Source organism: Sarcophilus harrisii, chromosome 4 (genome assembly GCF_902635505.1).
Source record: "Sarcophilus harrisii chromosome 4, mSarHar1.11, whole genome shotgun sequence".
NCBI lineage: Eukaryota > Metazoa > Chordata > Mammalia > Dasyuromorphia > Dasyuridae > Sarcophilus > Sarcophilus harrisii.
In genome coordinates, this window is record NC_045429.1 from 123,387,610 (window position 1) to 123,408,437 (window position 20,828).

Genomic DNA, 20,828 nt, shown 5'->3' on the forward strand with positions numbered 1-20,828 from the left:
GTTGACTCTTATAGTGGATTTTTGTTACCATGTTGCTGTTATTGTTTGGATTTTCCCATTTCTTTTCACTTCATTTTGCATCTGTTCATATAATTCTTCCAGGTTTTTCTGAAACCATACCCTTCATCATGTCTTATATTTCATTAATGTTCTATCACAATCATATACTGCAGCTAGTTCAGCCATTTTCCATGATAGGTATCTTCTTATTTTCAATTCTTTGCCATCAAAAGAGTTACTATTTTTTAAACATATAGATCCTTTTACTTTTTCTTTAATCTTTTTGGAGTATAAACCAAACCTATTAGTAGCCTTGGTGGGTCAAAGGGCATACATAGATTTACAGTCCCTTTGAACATAGTTCCAAATTGCTCTAGATGACTGGATTAGTTCACAGCCCCACCAACAATGTATTTGTGTACTTATGGAAAGCTATACATTTTGAACCTCTGTCAGTGATATTTTAAAGATAATATACAACAGAAGAAGAACTACAGGACTAAAAGACAAAGAGCTTGATTAATTTTTTTCCAAAGATAGAGAATAGAGTCTTGCAGACTCTAGTTCCAAGAAAAATTCTAGAATGTGTGACTGCTGGGCTAGTTAATAAAAGAAAGTGGTGATTTTAAAGAGCTATCTTAACTTCATTATGAACAGATAATTTTTTTTTCCAATAGCATTATTAAATTAGTAGATCCAGGAAATGCTGTTCACCTAGTAAGTCTATAGTTTACACAGATGTTAGCACAAGATTGTTAATTTCATATGGTACTCCTATAGAAAAGATGAAGGAATATTACCTAGATTAGAGATATCATGGGCAGCAGTTGAATTGCAGATCTCAAGATTGAACTACTAATAAAATATAAATAGGAATTATTTAACAAAATGAATAAAAGTTTGGTAGAATTTAGGTAATATTAATATGAAGTTTTCTTATGTAGGATTTTTATGTACAGGTTAATGGCCTCTATTTATGTGTGAGTTTAATACTACTTGGTTCAGATCAAAACTTCTTAAACTTCAGGTCATAGCCTCATAAGGGATCATGAAACTGAATGTGGAGGTTGCGAAATTATGATTGATCATCAGTAAGTGTTTGACTCATATACCTATTTTTATATACCTATATATTTTGAGTCAAATAAAATTTTCTTGGGTGAAAAGAGGTCATGAGTAGAAAAAGTTTAAGAAGCTTTGATCTAGATAATAATAATACAGTTACATTTAGAATAGGCAGAATGGTAGGACCCAAAGATTAGTCCTTTATGGCTCAAATTCATTTCAATTTAGATCTCTAGTGGAATGTCTTAGTTGTCTATGTTTGAACTTGTATGGTTTAACATTCTTATCGATGATTACTTAAAGTCACAAGTGGTATTCTTATCAATTTGTTTTTTTTTAAGATAAACTAAACCTGGATAATAGAAGTCAGATCCAAAAAGACATCGACAGGATAGAACATTAAGCCAATGCTAATAGTAAGCATTTATTAGCCACTTTTCTGTAAGTTAGGCACAAAGCTAAGTTTCTGGGGATGGAGACAAAAGACTGCAGTTCCTACACTCAAGAGGTCTTATGGGGAAGATGGCAAACAAACAGATCAAAAAGGATCATGACACAAAGCAGGCAGATATGTTGGATTTCAGTGAGGGAGGCTATACAAAGACCTCAGCTTTTCTCCCCGGAGCCATCTGGGTCCAGTGGCAAGATGTAAGTCAGGATGGCTGGAAATGGCCTTGGATACAGTAAGAGAGCTTGATCTTTTTAAAACTAAGATCATTAACAGGTCTCATTTTGACCAAAGCAACTGCCCTTTCAATGATTAAAGCTAAGTAAGAATTGAGGCAAAGAATACCCTCCTTTACCTAGTAAAAAAAAAAAAAAATTCAATCTGGGAGGGGAAAGACCCTCAGAGTTTTTGGTCAAAATAGAAGGAAAAAAGGGAAGAAGGAAGGAAATAAAGGGAGGAAAGATAGAAAGGAAAGAGGAGGATGAAAGGGAGAGAAAGAAGGAAAGAAAGATCCATGTTGCTCAGTTGATAAGTTCAATTGGGTCCCCAACCTCACGGAGGTTGTTGTTTGTCCTTCATTCTATAAGAGGACTTTGATATTAGGGAAGTGATACTGTGACATGCAGTTGAGTTGGCTTTCACTAAGGATAAGCTGTTCAAAGTCACCATCCTTACTTTCTCTTCGAGATGATAAGAGCCAAGTTTTACCTTAGTTTAAGTGTTTGAAGAGTTGCATTTGGGAAAGGGATTAATGCTTATTGTTTGTCCCCAAAGGCAAAACTGCAAGTTAGAAGTTGAAAAAAGACTAAAGTTGGTTTGATGTCAGAAAATGTTTCCTAGTAATTAGAACTGTCCAAAATTGCGTTGGGGTCTGTCACTGTCTTCATGCAAAATAGTATGATTATATATTGGTTATTTTATATTGGGGATTTTTGTAATTGTGGAATCAACTAGATGGCCCCGAAGACCCTTCCAACTTCTGTGGAAAAATTCTGTGATTTTGCAATTCATTGAGCTACCTGTTACCCTCTTCCAAGTGGAGGCGGTTATGGTTTGTGGGGATGTAATCCTGGCTTCAGAGTAGTTGGGTAGTTCAAGCCAGTGAAGAAAAAAAATCTAAGTCAGCAACTAGAGAGTATCCCAAATGTCTTAATGAAGTTTTAAACTACATTATTTAAATTGACTAACACCTTTAAGCTATTTAAAGATTAAAACTATACTAAGACTTTTGAGATACCATATATTGTCCCAGCTACTGGTTTGGGTTTGGGTTCAAATCCTTAATAAATCCCCAGTTTGCTCAAGTAGAATCATTATATTACACTCACACAGAATAAACCAGAGTGATTACTTCTGGGCAGCCAGATAACACTGAATAAAGTACTGGATTTGCAGTAAGGAAGACTTATCTTCCTCATTCCCACCCTTCTTTCATAGAGTGTCATGCTCTTCTTACCCGTGAGTAGTTGGTTCTACCAAAAGGAATGTAATTTTTTTGGGAGGGTTCCTGAAAGATAGGACTTAAACTCAAATCATTGGGGCTCTCATAGATTGGCCAGCAACAGGTCCCAGGCCAAGTCCCAGTTGGTCATTTTTTGGGTCCTGATTGACTCAGAGTGAAACAAGTAAACAACAATTGTTCTATTTGGACCAGAAACTCTAAGGTTCTTCCTTTTCCCAGATTAGACTTTTTTTTTTTTTTTTTTGACTAGGTAAAAGAAGCCATTCTTTGCCTCAATTCTTACTTAACTTTAATCACTGAAAGGACAGTTATTTTGGTCAAAATGACACCTGTTAATGAGCTTAGTTTAAAAAGACCAAGGTCTTTTACTGTATCCAATGCCATTTCCAGCCATCCTGACTTGTATTTTGCCACTGGATCCAGTCAGAGGGAGAAAGGTTGGGATCTTTACCTAGCCACCTCACTGAAATCTAACTCATTTGCATTTCTTATCATCACCTCCATACTTATATCATGGTCATCATTTTCATCATGAAACATATAGTTTCTGACTCTAGTGATGTGTCCCTGGAGAAGTCACTGTTTGCCTCAGTTGCCCATTTGTAAAATGGGGACACTGGAGAAGGAAATGGCAAGCCACTCCAGTGTCTTTGCCACAAAAACCCCCAGAGGGGTTGCAGAATTAAACACGATTAAAATTATTCAACAACAAAAGTAATTACTTCTAGAATCCTGTTGATGAGGTCTTCAACATTAGGTTTGGGTTCAAAGTTAGCAGCGGAACTGATAAAAAATTAATCTCTTAAGTAAGCAGGAAGGAGCTTTTGATAATAGAGATCAGTTTAGTTCCTTGGTCCCACTCGCTAAAGGTAATCCACTTAAAAATCCAAGTTATATCAAGACCTTGAAGCTAAATTTTCTCTATAAACTAACTTATGACCCATGACTTTACTGCTACCTTCCTTTGGATCAGTCCGGCAAGGCATTCTACCTTGTGGTGTCTTTCTCCTTACTTCTCCTCCCCCATACCATGTAATATCTCCCCTAATTCTCCACTATGCTTCCCAATCCCACTTCTCCTCCTTACAGCTAACTAACTCTAGGGTGCTAAGTCCCTTTCAGGATTTAGTCAGCTAAGAACATGCCCCAGTCTCATGGAGCTTTCCCTTTCTATTGGGTAATTTTGAATTTCACTGAGGCACTGGTTTCATATACTCTCCCAACTCTATTTCATATTACTATTTCTGATGTCTATTATATCACTTCATTTTGTCTGTAATCTATTTCCAGAAATAATTCTTTTAAAATAAATCTACCTTTTGGCAAAGAGAATGGCCATTGTGAATTCTTCACACAACTAAATCCCAACTTTTGGTGACAAACTCCACATCATAAATCACATCACTTGTTATGATTAAAATGAAAGCAATTATATTATACCTGGTTTTTGACAGAGAAGCAGACAGATTGCCTCTTTTCTGAACTCACTGAATCAGAGATGCATTCTGAGTCTTTGACATAAATTTATAGCCAGTTATTTTCTGAGTTCTACTGTTATGGAGATATTTTCTAAGTCTATATCTCTCCACCCCAAATCCGCTGAACACAAAGTTCTATGAATCATAGTAGTTTCATTTACCCAAATTTACTTTGATGATTGTAGATTGTTCAGGAACTTGATAACCTCTTTGATCACTGAGAGGTCAAATCTGAGAGTCCCAGTCAAGAAACAGACTCGTTCTACTTTTTCTGACTTATCTTTCTCAGTCTCCTTTGAGGATCATTGTTCTTGTCCCATTCCTTTATTGTGAATATACCATAGTGCTCTCTCTTCGGTTCTTCTCTTCTTTTTCTATATTTCTCCTTGGTGATATCATTGTCCTCATGGCTTTCACTATCAGTTCAGTGGAGATGACTCCCAAATCCACATATCCAGACTCCATTCCTCTCCTCAGTTCTATTCCTTAATTTCCTATACTCTATTAGATATCTCAATCAAGATATTTCAAACTCAGTGTAACTAAATAGAACTCATTTTCTTTCCCCTTGTCTCCTTGATGTTTCTGTATGACAGATTTGACCATGTCACTCTCCTACTCAAGAAATTTCAGTGGGATCCTCACTATCATTAGGATAAAACACATCCCTTTGGCAATGAAAGCCCTTTACAATTTGACTTCTCTTTCCAGTCTGATTAAACATCACTGTCCTCACACACTCCAAGTCTGTTCTCTCACTGATCTGGTTCACTTGCTGCTCTCCATAGACAGTATTCCATCTTTCATTTCTGTGCTTTTGTTCAGACTATTCCCTATACTTGGAATGCTTTCCCTCCTTAACTGCATTTCTTATAATATCCCTAGCTTTCCATGTTGTATCCGCTTTAAGAATCTTTTCATAATTTTCTCACTGATTAGTATAACCAGGCACCTAAGTGGTCCTGTGGATAGTGTCAGGCTTGGAGTTGGAAAGACTCATCTTCATAAATTCAAAATTGGCTTCTGATACTGGCTTTGTGACCTTGGACAAGTCACTTAATCCTGTTTGCCTCAGTTTCCTCATCTGTAAAATGAGCTGGAGAAGGAAATGGCAAACAACTCCAAGAAAGCATTCACAAGTTGGACACAACTTAACAGCAATTAGTATGTCCATCCTCATACTCCTCCCTATCCCTGTGCCCGGTTCTATGTATTTATTTTGTATACACATCTGTTTCTATTAGAACATAAGGTAATAAGGACAGATGTTAGAATCCTAGTGTTAACTCAGTGGAATTGATATAATGCCTATTGGTTCACATATTAGAGCAAATCCTTACAAGATGTTAAGTCACTAATATTGATAGAAACAATGCTTAAGTTAACACCTTTGAGAGTTCACACATTAGCTCACACATTAGTTCACACCTTTGGGAGATTTCAGGGTTCAGTATGAGACATCCAAATTCACACCTCCCATAATCCCACTCTCAGAGGAAGAGTCAACCTTTGAGTTCACACCTCTAAAAGAGCATAAAAACAGCTGAGTTCAGTCAGGACAGTTCAGTTGAAAAGATTGAGAGGGGAGCATCAGTTGGAGATTGAGAAGCCACAAGTTGGAGCTGAGCTAGAGGCAGAAGCTGGAAGAGTAAAAGAAGCTGCAAGAGCTCTTGGAACCAAGGAGGGAGAGAGACCTCTAAGAAAGCTAACTGGGCCCAAGGAAAGAGATAAGACTTGGAAGGAGAAAATAAACTTTTGGATTTTATTAGCTGGCTGCATTTGAGTTGATTATTATTCTGAACTGAAACTAAGGCTGCCTCCAGAAAACCTCCCCAAGAAACCTGCTACCAGAGAGAATGATTATATTATAGAAAAGAAGAACACCACCACAGACAGAGACTTTGGTATTTGTATCTCTAGTGACTACTAAACAGCCTTGGCACACAGGAGGACTTAATAAATACTTATTCATTGACTGACTGTCAGGATGGCTGGAACAATGTATACCTTGGTTCATTTTGTCTCCAAGATAATTGGTAAAAGAGAGGGGACATAGCTATATAAACAGATGAATAAAAAAGTATTTATTAAGTACTTTTTTCCTTTTTAAAATTTTATTTAAAAAAAACCAAACAAACAGAATAAGAAAAACAGAAAAGGAATACAAAACAAAGTAAAAGAGAACATTGTCATGTGGCCAGCAGAATATCAGGGAGGATTCAAAATGTATAACAACAGATCAAGAAAACATATATATTAGTAGAAGAAATTATATTCATGAATGTCCATTTTTTTCTTTACTTCCTTGTAAATTGTTCTTTTGTTCTTTGCTGTGCACCTTATTTACTTTATTCTTTTTCCCCCTTTCATTTCCTCCCTAAGCAGGCTATAGTTAAGAAAAATTATATGTATGTGAATATGTTTATATGTTTATATAGACGCACACATAAACACGCACGCACATATATTTCCTATCCCTGCTGACTTTGCTGTAATTCTGCTCCTTAACTTGCCTTGTTATTACTTAACTTCCCCCTATCCATAGATCCCTCCCTTGTCATCTTCCCACACCATTTGCTTTCTGGTCCATCCATTCCTCCCCCCTTATTTCTTTATAGATTTTGGAGGGTGCTGTACTCTTCATGGTATGTATGTGTGCAATGTTGCCTATTAAACCCATTCCCAATGTGAGTAGGTTTTCAGAACTACAAGTCCTCATCCCCCTTCTAATACCTCTGTGTTTATTCTTCCTCTGCACCTCATTTGTATAATATAATTACTATTTTACCTTAACTCTGCTACCCTATACATGATATGTATCTTAAACATATAGTGTACATTTCCCATGTAAAACAAGCAAAAAAAAAAAAAACAAAAAAAACAAAAGCCATAAACCATTTGTCCATGTTGAGTTCCTTGAAATTAATCATTGATATGGGCTCTTATATGTTAAATTTTCTATTAAGCTTGGGTTTGGTTAATAGAAAGTTTTGAGACACAGTCAGTTGAGCTGTGACTGTCCACCTGCACTAAGCACCTATTTGCCTTTGTACTGGACACCCTTCCTATATTTTGTCAGTATTTTAAGAGCCACTTTTGGAGTCTGCAGCCATGGCTAGTTCAAATAAAAATCCCACTGGAGATCTGGAGCTCAAAACCAAGGATACTGTGACTTTCAGTTCTAGTCCAGTAAACTCACCAGATGGCAATTGGAAGAACAAAGAACATAACAAATATTACCCTTGAGGGTGGAAGCAAGGGCCCTGACCCAAGCTCTTGCCAGAAGATCAAAGGAATAACGTGGCTGCAAACTTTGATTCACCTGGTGAAAGGGAATATTGGCACAGGTCTTCTGGGACTGCCCCTGGCAGTGAAGCATTCTGGGCCCTTGATCGGTTGTCTAGGTCAGTTGAGTACGGGCACTGTGGCTGTGCATGGTATGGGCCTCCTGTGGAGTGTGCTCGCCAGCTAGGTTACAAAAGCCCTTTTTTGGATTATGGAGATGCAGCAATGTATGGACTAAAGGCCAGTCCCTTCCCTTGGCTCCAGAAGCGTGCTATCTGGGGAAGGTACCTGGTTAGTTTTTTCCCGATTCTCAGTCAGTTGTGATTTTGCTGTGTATATTTTGTTTTTCTGGCTGATAATTTAAAGCGGGTGATAGAAGCAGCCAATGCAGCTACCTCTGCCTGCTATACCAACACAACTGTGACCTTGACATTCTACATGCTCAGCTTCTTGTCCCTCTTTGTGCTGCTGGTATTTGTTCATAACCTTAGAAAAGAAGGTCCACCTTCTCCATGCTGGCCAACATATGTATGATTGGAAGCCTGATTGTGATGTCCCAGGTCCCAAAAGTCTAGGTCAGGTCAGGATGTCCCAGGTCCCAAAAGTCTACCTCTGTTTTCTGAATGGAAGGCCTATGCACTGTTCTTTGGAACTGCCGTTTTTGTGTTTGAGAGCATTGGTGTGGATCTTCCCCTAGAAAATCAAATGAAGAAAAAGGACAATTTCTCGCTTACCCTGTATATGGGGATGACTGTGGTTACCATTCTCTAGTTTGGAGCAGTCACACAAGCCAGCCTAACCCTCAACCTACCAAACTGTTGATTATTTCAGTCTGTGAAGATGCTCTATTTCCTTGGAATCTTCTTCACCTCTGCCCTTCAGTCTACATCTCAGCCGGGATCATCCTCCCAATTGCTCCCTCCTGTGTGACAAAAAAATGGAATTTGGTGGCAGACTTATCCATTCGCATGGGCCTGCTCTGTAGAACATGTACCTTGGCCATCCTGGTCCCCAGGTTAGTCCTGGTTATAGCCCTAATGGGCTCCACGAGCATCAGGGCCCTGGCTTTGATCATCCCACCCCTCCTGGAGATCATCACCTATTACTGAGAAGGCATGAATCCTATCATCATCATTAAGGACATCCTGATCCTGGGCTTCACTGGATAGAAACCCATTGGGCACCTACCAAGCACTCTATAAGCTGATCCATTCACCTGTTTCTCCCACCTTTGCCAACTACACCAGTGCCTTTGTACAGTGATCTGCATCCAAGTGGAACCCCTCTCTGCTTCCCCTCATCCTTCTACTCCCTGTAGAAAGTGAACTCCCTCTTTCCAGGACTAAGCCAACTGTGCTATAGTAGAAAGAGCCCTAGGTCTGGAAATGGAAGATCAGGGTTCTGCTATAACTATTGGCAAGTCACTTAAGATTCTTTGAGCCTGTTTCCTCAACCTGTAAAATGAAGATACTGCTTCTCTTTACAGGATTGTTAAGAGCATTGAATGAGGCAGTGTATTCAAAGCACTTTGTAAATTGTAAAGTGCTATAAAAATATGACCTAATACTGCTTCTTTTCTTCCCTCTCGGCATTCTCTTACTTTGGGACCTCTCCAAAGTACTGCTTCAACTTTTTCTTGACTTTGCCCTTAACGTGTTGGAAAAGTTTAGCTAGAAGACTCCAACAACTGCTTGTCATATAAGGATGACCTAAACAGGCCAAACATAAGCTTGCCATCCATGAACTATCTGAATACAAAGTGACACTGAAACTCTAAATACATTCTATCTGGAGTTTGACTCCTTTTCCAAATCCTTGTCCCTGGATCTCTACCTTGTTCCTCAAAGGCAAACTAACCTATGAAATATTTATATTCAACTAAGAGTCTAGACTCTAAAATGTTATTGGGTTTTGTGTCAGAAAAGATTCACTTTTAAGAAGTGGGCACAAGCGAGTGAGAAATCCCTTGAAATCATGAAAGGAATTAAAGGAAGGACCTTAAGGATTGTTGTCCAACCCTCTCTCTTTCCAATGGAAGAGAATGTAATTCAGAGAAGACAAGAGGCTTGTCCAGAGCTGTACCACGAGTTGATGTCTAAGACTAGAAGTCATGCTCACATAGAGCTGAGCTCTTTTCTTATGAGACCACATCACTTTCTGCATTAGAATGACAGCATATCAGAGCAAGAAGGGATCTTGGAGAATATCTGGTCTAATACCCTCACTTTGCAGAAGAGGAAAGTGCAGATGTAGCAAAGGGAATGGATTTTTCCTGATCACAGATAATCCAGGATTCCTATCCTCCATCCAGTGCTATTTTCACTCTATCACAGATAGTTGGGAAAAGAAGAAGACTATCCTGATTGTGCAGAGAGCTCTGAAGAAGAAAAATAGAAATGGTGCTAGAAAACAAAAAAGATCTGTGGGCTTATAGACAAACGATGCACATTTGGGGAAGGGATCCCTTCCCCTTATCTGTCCTGACTATGGTTAGTCAAAGTCTCCAAGTAAAAATTCTTCTTTTGGGAAGATTAACAAGTTAATGCTCGCAAAGAGAGATTGTGGGGGAAAGGGGAGTTGTTGAAATAGTTCATGATAGCAAAGATCAGAATTCATCCCACAAGCATTTATTAATTACCCTGTGTGTGCAGAGTACTCAGTTAAGAACCAGGGAAGATTTCAGGTTTAGATAGGATAGTGTTCTTGCCCTCCTCTCTTGCAAAGAAGAGCCTTTGACCATCTCTTCATTCATGTAAGTTACCATAACTATTAACAAATAAACAACAACAACAACAACAAAATAGAAAGTCTTGAAAATCTGAAAGTTCGTTGAATGTCCATTTTTTCTTATTCAGTATTACGGATAATTTTGCTAGATATGATATTTTTGTCTGCAGGCCTAGTTTTTTGATTATAGGTAGATATGATTCCAGAACCTCTGGTCTTTTATTGTAGCTTCTGATAAGTCCTGTATAATTCTAATTGTATATTTGAATTATTTTTTCTTGTTTCTTGCAAAATTTTCTCTTGGCTCTGGGGGTTTCGAAATTTGACAATAATATTCCTGTGTGTTTTTCACAAAGAATCTCATTGAGATGGTGATTGTTAGATTTTTAAAAATTTCTACTTTCTCCTCATGTTCTATCACTCCAGGACAATTTTCTTGGATTATTTCTTGCATTATTTATTATTAAGGTTCTTTTTTTTAGTCACAAGTTTCAGGCAATCCAATTATTGTTATATTTTCTCCTCTTTCTGTTCTTCAGATCTATCACTTTTTTAAATAAGATGTTTTACATTCTGTTCTATTATCTAATTCTTTATAATCTGTTTTGTTATTTCTTGCTCTCTCATAGCTTCACTGGCTTCCCCTTGCTCAATTCTAATTTTCAAAGAATTATTTTATCTTTGAGACTATCTCCTTTTTTTAGTTGATAAATTTTTTTTTTTCATAATCTTGTTTTTTCTTGGTTGGCCTTTATTTATTTTGATTTTTCTTCAATGTCTTTCATTTGATTTTCTATAAATTCTCTCTGGGCAAGGAGCCATTTCATATTATACTTTGGGGTAGAACTTTTTTTATTACAGGGTCCTCCTTAAAGATGAACCCTGTCTTCCCTGTTCCCATAGTAGGTTTATAGATAGGGTGGGATTCTTCCTTGTTTGCCAGTTCAATTTTTTTTTTTTAAATAAGAGATATTAGTATAAGCATCTCTAATCGTGGGGTTGGGAGAGGGTGCTTAAAGTTTTCCTTCAGCTCTCCCCTCTGGCCAGGTATCCCAAACTAAGAGCTCCATCCTCCCATAAGTTCCCACAGCCAGCAGTATCTCTGCCCTATTGCCTGTGCACTTACCAGGTGCTGGTTCCATCTTGCCTAGGGTTACCTCTCAGCAGCACAGCTGGGCCTGATGGTCCCAATCAGCCAAGGTTCCCAAACCTCAGTCTTCTGGGACTCAGACCTTGACTCCACTGTCTGGGAGGTGAAATCTGTGATTCTCACTGAGAGTCCAGCATTTTTATCCACTTGGGCTAGCCCAAAGTGTTTGCACTTCACTTGGGTTAATTCTGGCCTGGATCTTTCTTGAGATCTTGTTGTGTTATATCAGGAACATCCCTGTTCTGCCTCAAATATTCTTGATTTTTTATCTGTTTATGTTCACCTTGAGGTATAAATTTATTCTATTTGTGGGAAAAATTAGGAGAGCTTGAAATCTGCCGATCTACTCTGCCATCTTCCCAGAATCCTCTTTATTAAATATTTATGATGTGCCAATCCCTGGGTGTTAAGATAGGAGGAGACAAATGCAAAAATGAACCAGTTTTGCTCTTAAGAAACTTCCATTCTCATAAAGGACACAATACTTATAGGGGAGTGGTGTCTAGGAAGGAATCTTTTGGAATGGTAAGTGGAATAAATACAGTAGCACATTGTTTTCAGCAGCAAAAGCACCGTTTTCTGCATTGTGGTTTCAGAACTGGAAAGAAGGGAAAGTTTTCTACAGCTCCAGTCAAGTTGAAGGCAGCTAGAAATAGAGTGGATCATGAGAGACCTTCAGCAGACCTAGGTTTAAACCTGGGTAAGATCTTGGGGTAAGTCCCCCAACCTCAGCTTCCTCATCGGTAATATATATGAGTAATTCAGCCCTAAATTTGTGAATTAACTCCGTATCCTTAGCTAGGTACTTTTAATTTTTTGGATTCCAGATTCTTTAGTAATAGCAGACATTTATCTATATGGTGCTTTACACGTATTGTCTCTTGAGGTTTACAAGAACACTGGGATGTAAATACTATATTATATACCCACAATATAGCTAACCAGGTATAGCTATCCTATACTTTTTAAATATCTGAGCTTTTTAGGTAGGCTGCTGGCTCCTTTCCTGTTCCTCCTGTTTTCCAGCTTTGAAATCATAATCAAATAAATATTGCCATTGCTGCCGGGAAGAATGTTAATCTACTCCCTGGTGACTTCATTCACCATTTCTATGACCTTTTTAACCTATTATTATTCCCATTTTACAGATTAAGAAAGTGAGGTTTAAATGACTGGCCTTTGGCCATACTGTTGTTTGATGTTAGAGTTGAGACTCCAATGACTACAAATCCTTGTAAAAGCATTTGTTTTACAATCCTGTGAAAAGAAAAGGGTGGTTTGAATGCTATCCAAGGTCTCATCTACTGTCAACATCTTTTGATTCTGTAAGCTGCTATGGAAACTACTTTTATGTTATGTGATCTAGTCAATGCAAATTTTCTTTTACCTGTCCTTCAAAGTGACATGTTTTCTTCAAGGTTAAAGAAATTTTAAAAAAAAACAATGGCAATCATAACAAGTTGGGCGATTTTGGATTAGTTCCAGCCTTGAATTCATTTTTATTTTAGTCTCTTATTGTGGTTACTTCCTGATGTTGAATAAACCTGAGGTGACAGTATGTGGTACATGTTCTGTTTACTTTAAATTAGAATTTGTGCTAAGGATTCAGAGAGCCAGGTAAATTTTGATTTTGAGCTGATTGTAAAACTGGTTTTATTCTATACATAATAATGTCTTTCCCACTTTGTAGAGACAATGTCATCTCTCCCTATGGAATAGAATCTCCTTTGAGGGCAGGTACTTATCACTTTGTTGTCATGGTCTTTGAAAGCTTCTCTTTTGTCACAGTTTCGTATGTCAAAGTTATAACCTGTTACTCATATGCCACAGTTAATATAGGCATTACTCAGAACTTGGTTTCCAGTTCTTTTCTTTTCTTTCTTTTTTTAAATACCCACGTCAGGTTCAGGAAGTTTATTTTGATTATGACTATATCCTCTTCAATATTATCCTTTTTAATTTTCTCTTTCTTTTATGGGACTACTCTTTATGGTATCTGCCTTGGGATATGGATATGTGATGTTCACATGTATGTATAGATGTACACACACATATATAGACATGTATATATGTGCATATATATGACATATTTTATGCATAGACACTATTCTCTACTTCCTCTATCCTTTTTTTTTTCTTCTCTGAGGCAATTGGGGTTAAGTGACTTTTCCAGAGTCACACAGCTAGGGAGTGTGACCGCATTTGAACTCGGGTCCTCTTGACTTCAAGGCTGGTGCTCTATCCACTGTACCACCTAGCTGCTCCTTGCTTTTAATTTTAAATATATAATAAAATTATCATGTAAATTTCTGTTTTTCCTTCCCCTCCATCTATAAGAATATAAGTAATTTCTCCGTCCTTTAAAAAAACCTTTTAATTGAATGTCATAATCTTGTAAATCAAATACCAAATCATAAAAACAAGTGATAATAGCAAGAAGAAGAAACTATACACAATAACAGTTTTTAAACTTGTAAAATGTTGCCAGATTAATTGTATGTCACTAAATTGAATTATTTTACTTTGTTTCAAGAAACTCCTATATCTACTATGTAGATCGTCAAGAGAAAGGATTTAGAAAAAGAAGACCAAGGAAACTTTGAAAACATTTAGGGATTGGGAAAATGAGGAAAGGGTCTTATTAGGCAGAAAGAGAATCAAGAGAGAGCAGTATCTTAGAACCAAAGGGAGAAATAATCAAGAAGGAAGAGATAGTCAAGAGTGACAAAGACTACTGCAAGCTCTAGTACAGAGCTTCTTAAACTGTGGGTCCCATATAGAATAATGGAATTGAATGTAGGAGTAGGGGAAAGCTCCACAAAAAAATTGACAACAATAAAACGTTTCTGAAAGTTTTCTTTATGACTTCAGCATATTGAGTATTCTGCTAAAATTTAATTCTTTATGTAAAAATAAACAAGCACGAATCTCATTGGTATGCAAATTTGCTTTCATCTTTTATAAATGATAAAATTATATGTATACCAAAAAATGCTTTTAAAATAAAGTTTTTATGATTTATTATCAGTAAATATTTGATTTGTATCCTTAGTTTACATATCTATATACCTGGGGTCATATAAAAATTTGTCTGGTGAAAAGGGATCCCAAGAAGAAACATTTAAGAACCCTGCTCTAGAAGAAAGTTTAAGAAAGGATAATTGGATTCGCAGTAAGGCCATTGGTGACTGTTAATAGAGTGGTTTCAGAAAGGAAGGAAAGTTACTTTGCAAGAGGCTGAGAAATGAGTAAGTAGTATAGAGATAGTGTTGACAAGTGCAGGATCCCCCTTATTTCTGCATGTAGCCAAGTAATTTTCGATCAACTTATTCCTTATTCATCTGTATTTATTTATCCTTCCTGAGCATGAATATCTAGAAGTAGTATTCTGGAAGACTTGAGATCAAATGTAGACTCAAAACATTTAGTAGCTGTGTAATCCTGAGCAGATCACTTAATATCTGAGTTTCCTCATTTGTCGAATAAACACTTTCCCCTAAGTTTTTTATAAGGATCAAATGAGGTAATATTTGTAAAAGATTAAAACTAAGCACAGTGCCTGTAAATAATAAGGGTTTAATAAATGCATGTTAGTTTTAACTTAATTCTTAGGTGACCCAATAAACTTTTTCTTTTTATGGAACTAAGTTTATTTAGTTCCTATACCTTATGTGACATAACAAAGCTCATGATTTAAATCGTTGAAATAAGTTTTCTTGAAGAAAAATGGTACTGTAAGTTTGAAGACCTTAAGTTATAGATGGGTGGATTTTCTCTCCTTTTGAATTATCATTATTGTATTTCTGAGCAATAAGCTATCTATGAGGAGGAGAGGGTGAGACTAAATAATTCTAAGGCATTTTCCTTAGGAATTAGTTATCTTATCTATTCATGCCTAGTTACTGAGAAATGACTGTCTGTCCTTACTGTCTCTGTACAATGCTCTGACTGTAAAATACTAGCTATCTGCATGAGAAACACGACTCACATCTCCTAGTGAATATGTGGGTGTTTGAACAATGGCATTTTCATGTTTCTCACCCTTAGTCTACTGCAAATTGAGCAGGCTATAATCGTAGAAATGAATTGGAACTGATTAGCAATGAAAAGAAAAAAAAAAGAGAGAGAGAATAGAGAGAGCATTCTATGGGGGCTGTCGAATGCTATCCCAAGTAGTTTATGCTTGTGCTTTGGGGGACTTCAAAAATGTACTCTCATCTCTCTTGCTTTGCTAGAGAAATAATCTGTCTGAAAGAACAGTAGGATGAAATAGTTTATTTTGTGGACACAAATATAAGTGTTTTCATCGAGTATCTGTTCTAATTTTCTTTTCACGCAGGAACTTTTTAATCCTGTTAATTTTTCTTGTTTCTTACAGGAAGCATGAGTGGGAAAAACATGGAACTTGTGCAGCCCAGCTAGATGCTCTAAATTCTCAAAAAAAATACTTTGGTAAATGTCTGGACTTTTATAAGGATATTGACCTCAACAGGTATGTTCTTTCTTCACTCTAGATTTATGTTGTTGCCTTTAAAAAATATGATTGTTCTTGCTGAGTACTGACTACCTATTGATGTATTGGTGATTGATGTACTCTATAGATTCACAATAAGATGGCATTTCCTGTTTCTGTTGTGTATGTTTTATTGGGTAAAGAAACCAAACCATAGAAAGAGGGGGTTTGAGTCTCCTCCCCTTTTCTCGTCCCCAATCAGCAAATAAATTTTCAGCCCGATTACCAGAATATCTTTAGGCAACCTCCTTTAGTCTGTCTTTTCTTCATATTGGGGGATTTTGGTTTGAAGCTTTATTGAGGTTTTTTGTTACTTTTTTTTTTTATGTCTCTGAAATGAGTGACATGAAATAGAAAACTATGGGGTTTTGATACCCAAACAAAAACCTAGGAGAGAAATAATGATTGACAAGAAAAGGAAAGATGAATTAATTTTTTGACTTCTACATTAAAAACAAATTGGTGATGCTGAGATACATTTTCTCCTTGGGGAAATAGTAAAAAAAAAAAGTGTGTATGTGTGTGTGTGTATGTATGCGTGTGTTATTTCCCATATTTCTCATATGGGATTCTGGCAGTGGCAGAAAGAACATTTCACCTTGTTCATATTCTATGGGGTTACCAGGGCTCAAATCATTTTCTATCTTTTCATCTCTAAAGCTACCAAGCTATATTTAATCAGTCCTGTGAAGGACATATGTTTCAAAGCAGGAATCAGAGGATCATGAATAAAGTATAAGACCACAGTGAAGATACTTCATCTTGATCCTTGTATCTATCCTACAATGAACTTCCTTGTACTGTAGCTGCCTTCTCAAAACTGACACTACCATATTGGAACTCTACTTTGTATAAAAAGAGTAAGAAGTAATTTATGCAAAATGGCTTTAACTTCCTAGAATAAAGACCCAATACAAACTGCCCTCATCCAGTGAAGAGGTTGTAGTCCAAAAAGTCTTCATAAATTAGGCATTTGGAGCTCTTTAATTTTCCATTTTCCAATGGACATATGCTTAGGTCTCAGCCCAGAAATATTCCTAGGTGTAGTTGAATTCTAGTATTTATTGTATGGTAAAACCTAAACATCATTTATAACCTTGTTTCTCCAGGAAAATGTGTCTCACATTTCAACTTGGAATGCTAATAATCCATTTTCTTTACATCCTTACCTTACCTCCCTTTGTTGCATCCCCAAGAACAAGAAGAGATAGATTCTGCTTGTCCAGTCCTCTCTACCCACCATCCCTTCTTTCAAAAGAAGGAAGGTATTCCATCTGAGTGTCTATGTCTAGATATTCATATCTGGGGAGTTGTGGTAGAAATAAAGTGCTAAATTTTATCATAAATTTTACCAAAATGCCATATCTTGTTCTACCTGAATCTAATTACAGTTACTTTAGTATGTAATATACTTATTTGAAAAACATCTCTACATGTTTTCTATTGATATTTAGTTTAAATAATGCCAAGCAGTCTGTCCATTCAGTCTGCATTTATTGAGTAGCTCCTGTGGGCAGTATCAGCATCAAGATCCCACAGTCAGGATTTGAAGTCAGGAAGACCTGGGTTCTGATGTGGCCTCAGACTTTTGTTAGCTAACTGTGTGATCCTGGGCATGTCACTTAAATTCCATATGCCTCAGTTTCCTCAACTCCAAAATGGAGATATGGCACCTACATCCCAGGGTTGATGAAAGGATCAAATGAAATAATATTTGTGAAGTTATTATCATAGTGTCTGGCATGTAGTAAGACTTAATAAATGAGAATTTCTTTCTTCCCTTTCTCCCTTCCCCCTCTTCATTACTTCTTCAAGGTAAAGTAGGAAGTGTGCTCAGTTTGAAGTCAAAAGATTGAAGTTGGTATCCCAGCTTTGTTATTTATCATGTGTGTAATCTTGGACAAATTACTTCTCTTTGCCTCAGTTTCTTTTTTTGTTAAATGAAAGAGGTAGAGTAGATGACCAATACCTTAATCTGTTATCCTCTACCAGGTAGTAGGGGAGAATAAAAATACAATAGAAAATAGTTTGCTGCTCTAAGTAACCTTGTAATATAATTGGAGTCCCATGATATCAATCTTATGAATAATCATTTGTGTAACATGAATGGCAGTTTCTGTTTGGGATGGAGTGAAAATTATAATTTTATTTATTTTTATTCTATTGTGTACTTTTTGGAGGGAAGAAGAAGTCTATAAATATCCCTGTAGATTGAAAGGTATTTTAAAAGCACATTTTCCAGGTTGTCTTTTTTGGAACCACTCATCTACTGCAAAAGGCATCCTGCCCCTTTTATATTCTAGCAAGTATAGTCACCTCTATGAATCCCAGCTGTTACAGGGCTTTTGATTAAGTTTAAATGGAATATCCATCTGTATGAAATTGGATGAAATATTCATTTATGGATGCTTTTATCTGGCAAGGGATTGGAACACATGCTTAGGGATCTGATGTAAGTTTATTCATCATTTAAACAGATTTGAATCACATAAGTTAAATATGGTTGATTAGCAAAAGATTACTTCATATTATTCTCATTTGTCAGGGAATTGCTGTGACTAAGAGAAGCTGTATGAATTACAAATAGCCTAACAATAGCTAGTAAACCACAGTCTTCTCTCTGATATTTAAAAAAGTGCTTCACTATGATAAAAGCATTTATAATGAAAGAAATTTAGAGCCTTGCATGCTAATATAGTCTAGAAATGAGGCCAAAACAGAAAGTATGGGGTTGAGAAACTACTTGCATGTTTTATGTCCCCTGCAAATCTACAATTGAGGGCCATCTTGGATCAAGGTTGAGGAGAGAATATTGATTTTTACTTGATTTTATTATCATCAATAGACTATTTATTTCACATGCCCTCCTAGGCCACCTCCAGTCATCTTGATCTATTCCTGGCCACTAGACTAGATGACTCTGGAGGAGAAAGTGAGGCTGGTGACTTTGCACTTCCCTCACTTAAATCTGAATCACTTCTCTAATGTCAAGAATGAAGGACAAGCAACCTCTGCACCATAAGCTATAAGTAAAAACAGGCAGAGAGCAGAATAGGTATCTGAGCGAGTAAAGAGGCTGAGGAAGCCTCAGTTTACCTTAGATGAGAATGTATCCAGTGCTAACCGAAAGAACAGTGCTTTCAACCCCAGTCTCAGCTTTAATACTGGGGCACCAGGCTAGCCAAGGCAAGCTATGTTTTTGACAAAAAGAGATCCATAGACCAGACTATATTATTCATGTTTCACAGATTGTTCATATGTCAGAGAATTAGAGAAATATCCTAACTTTGAGTCTATTAGATAATAGTATTTCAGATTCACATCTGAGGGGATAGAATTGGCTCTTTAGTCCAATCCCCTAAATGTCCAGTGAGGAAACCAAAGATAAGGGAGGAAAAGTTCTGGGGGTGAAGCCAAGATGGCAAAAGAAACCAGGAAGCTACTTGAGCACTCCCAGTTTCTTTTGAAAACCACATGAAACCAAGTTTCTGAATAGAGTATGGCACGATAAAGTTACCTTCTAATTCAAGAGAGACTGGAAAAACTTCAAGAAAGGTCAGTCTCACTGGTGAAAAAGGTGTTCAGTCCAGCTCAGACAGACTCTGGGAAAGCTGGTGAGAGGGTCTAACTCACAGCAAATCAGCAACTGAGACCCTTAGTCCTGGCTCAATAGAGGAGTAGACCAGGAGGGCAGCCTCCAATCCCAGCTCAGAAGGCAAATTCTGGGGAACCAGGATGATTCCTGAAAAGAACAGCAAAGCTATCCTCTGCAAACACAAGGGCCCCCAGCTCAGCTGCATAGGAAGCTTGAGACAGCATCTCCTTTACCCCAAGAGCAGAGCTCAATCATAAAAGTAAAGAAAGAGAAAATACTAAAAGAAAAGCAAAGAAAATGAGCAAGAAACAGAAAGGAACCTTGACCATAGAAAGCTGCTATGGTGACAGGGAAGACCAAAACACTAATTCAGATGATGACAAAATGTTCATAGGGGAGATCTCAAAGAGTAATATGAATTCGTCTCAAGCCTAAAGAGACTGCTTGGAAAGGCCAATAAAAGACTTTTTTTTTTTTTTTTAAAAGAAAGGTAGAAGAAGAAAGAGGAAATGAGAGGTATGCATGAGAGAATCCAGCTTGAAAAAAGAAGGTAATTCCTTAAAAAATATAATGGGTCAAATGCAAAAAAAAAGTCTATTGAAGAAAGCAGCATCTTCAAAAGTAGAATCAACCAATTGGAAAAAGAGATACAATAGCTAACTAAAGAAAATCACACATTAAAAACTAGAATGGGACAATTGGAAGCTAATGGTTCTGTGGGACATGAAGAATCAGTCAAACAAACTAAAAAAAAAATGAAAAAATGGAAGAAAATGTGAAATACTTCATTAGAAAAACAGCCAAACTGGGAAATAGATCCAGAAGAAATAATTTAAAAATTATTGGTCTACCTGAAGGCCATGACCAAAAAAAGAGCCTGGTTAGCATTCTTCCAGAGATCATCAGAAAAAAATTGCCCCAATGTTTTAGAAACAGAGGGGAAAATAGTTGTGAAAGACTCTATTGATTACCTTCAGAAAAAAGATACCTCAAGGAAAACCCCAGGAACATTGTTGCAAAACTACAATCTCAAGTAAAATATTCTGCAAGCTGCCAGACAAAAGCAATTCAAATATTAAGGAGCAATAATCAGGATTACCCAGAT

At 36.9% G+C, this 20,828-nt stretch overlaps 1 protein-coding gene and 1 pseudogene across 1 annotated transcript in view; both read left to right on the top strand.

Moving 5' to 3' along the window:
* RNASET2 (ribonuclease T2) overlaps window positions 1–20,828 on the top strand; it is a 55,771-nt gene that overhangs the window by 23,089 nt on the left and 11,854 nt on the right. Inside the window, exon 7 of the mRNA XM_031937505.1 lies at window positions 15,994–16,107. Within this exon, the coding sequence (XP_031793365.1) occupies window positions 15,994–16,107 (114 nt within the window). The remainder of the gene's footprint in view (window positions 1–15,993; window positions 16,108–20,828) is intronic.
* LOC105750504 lies at window positions 7,383–10,545 on the top strand (annotated as a pseudogene).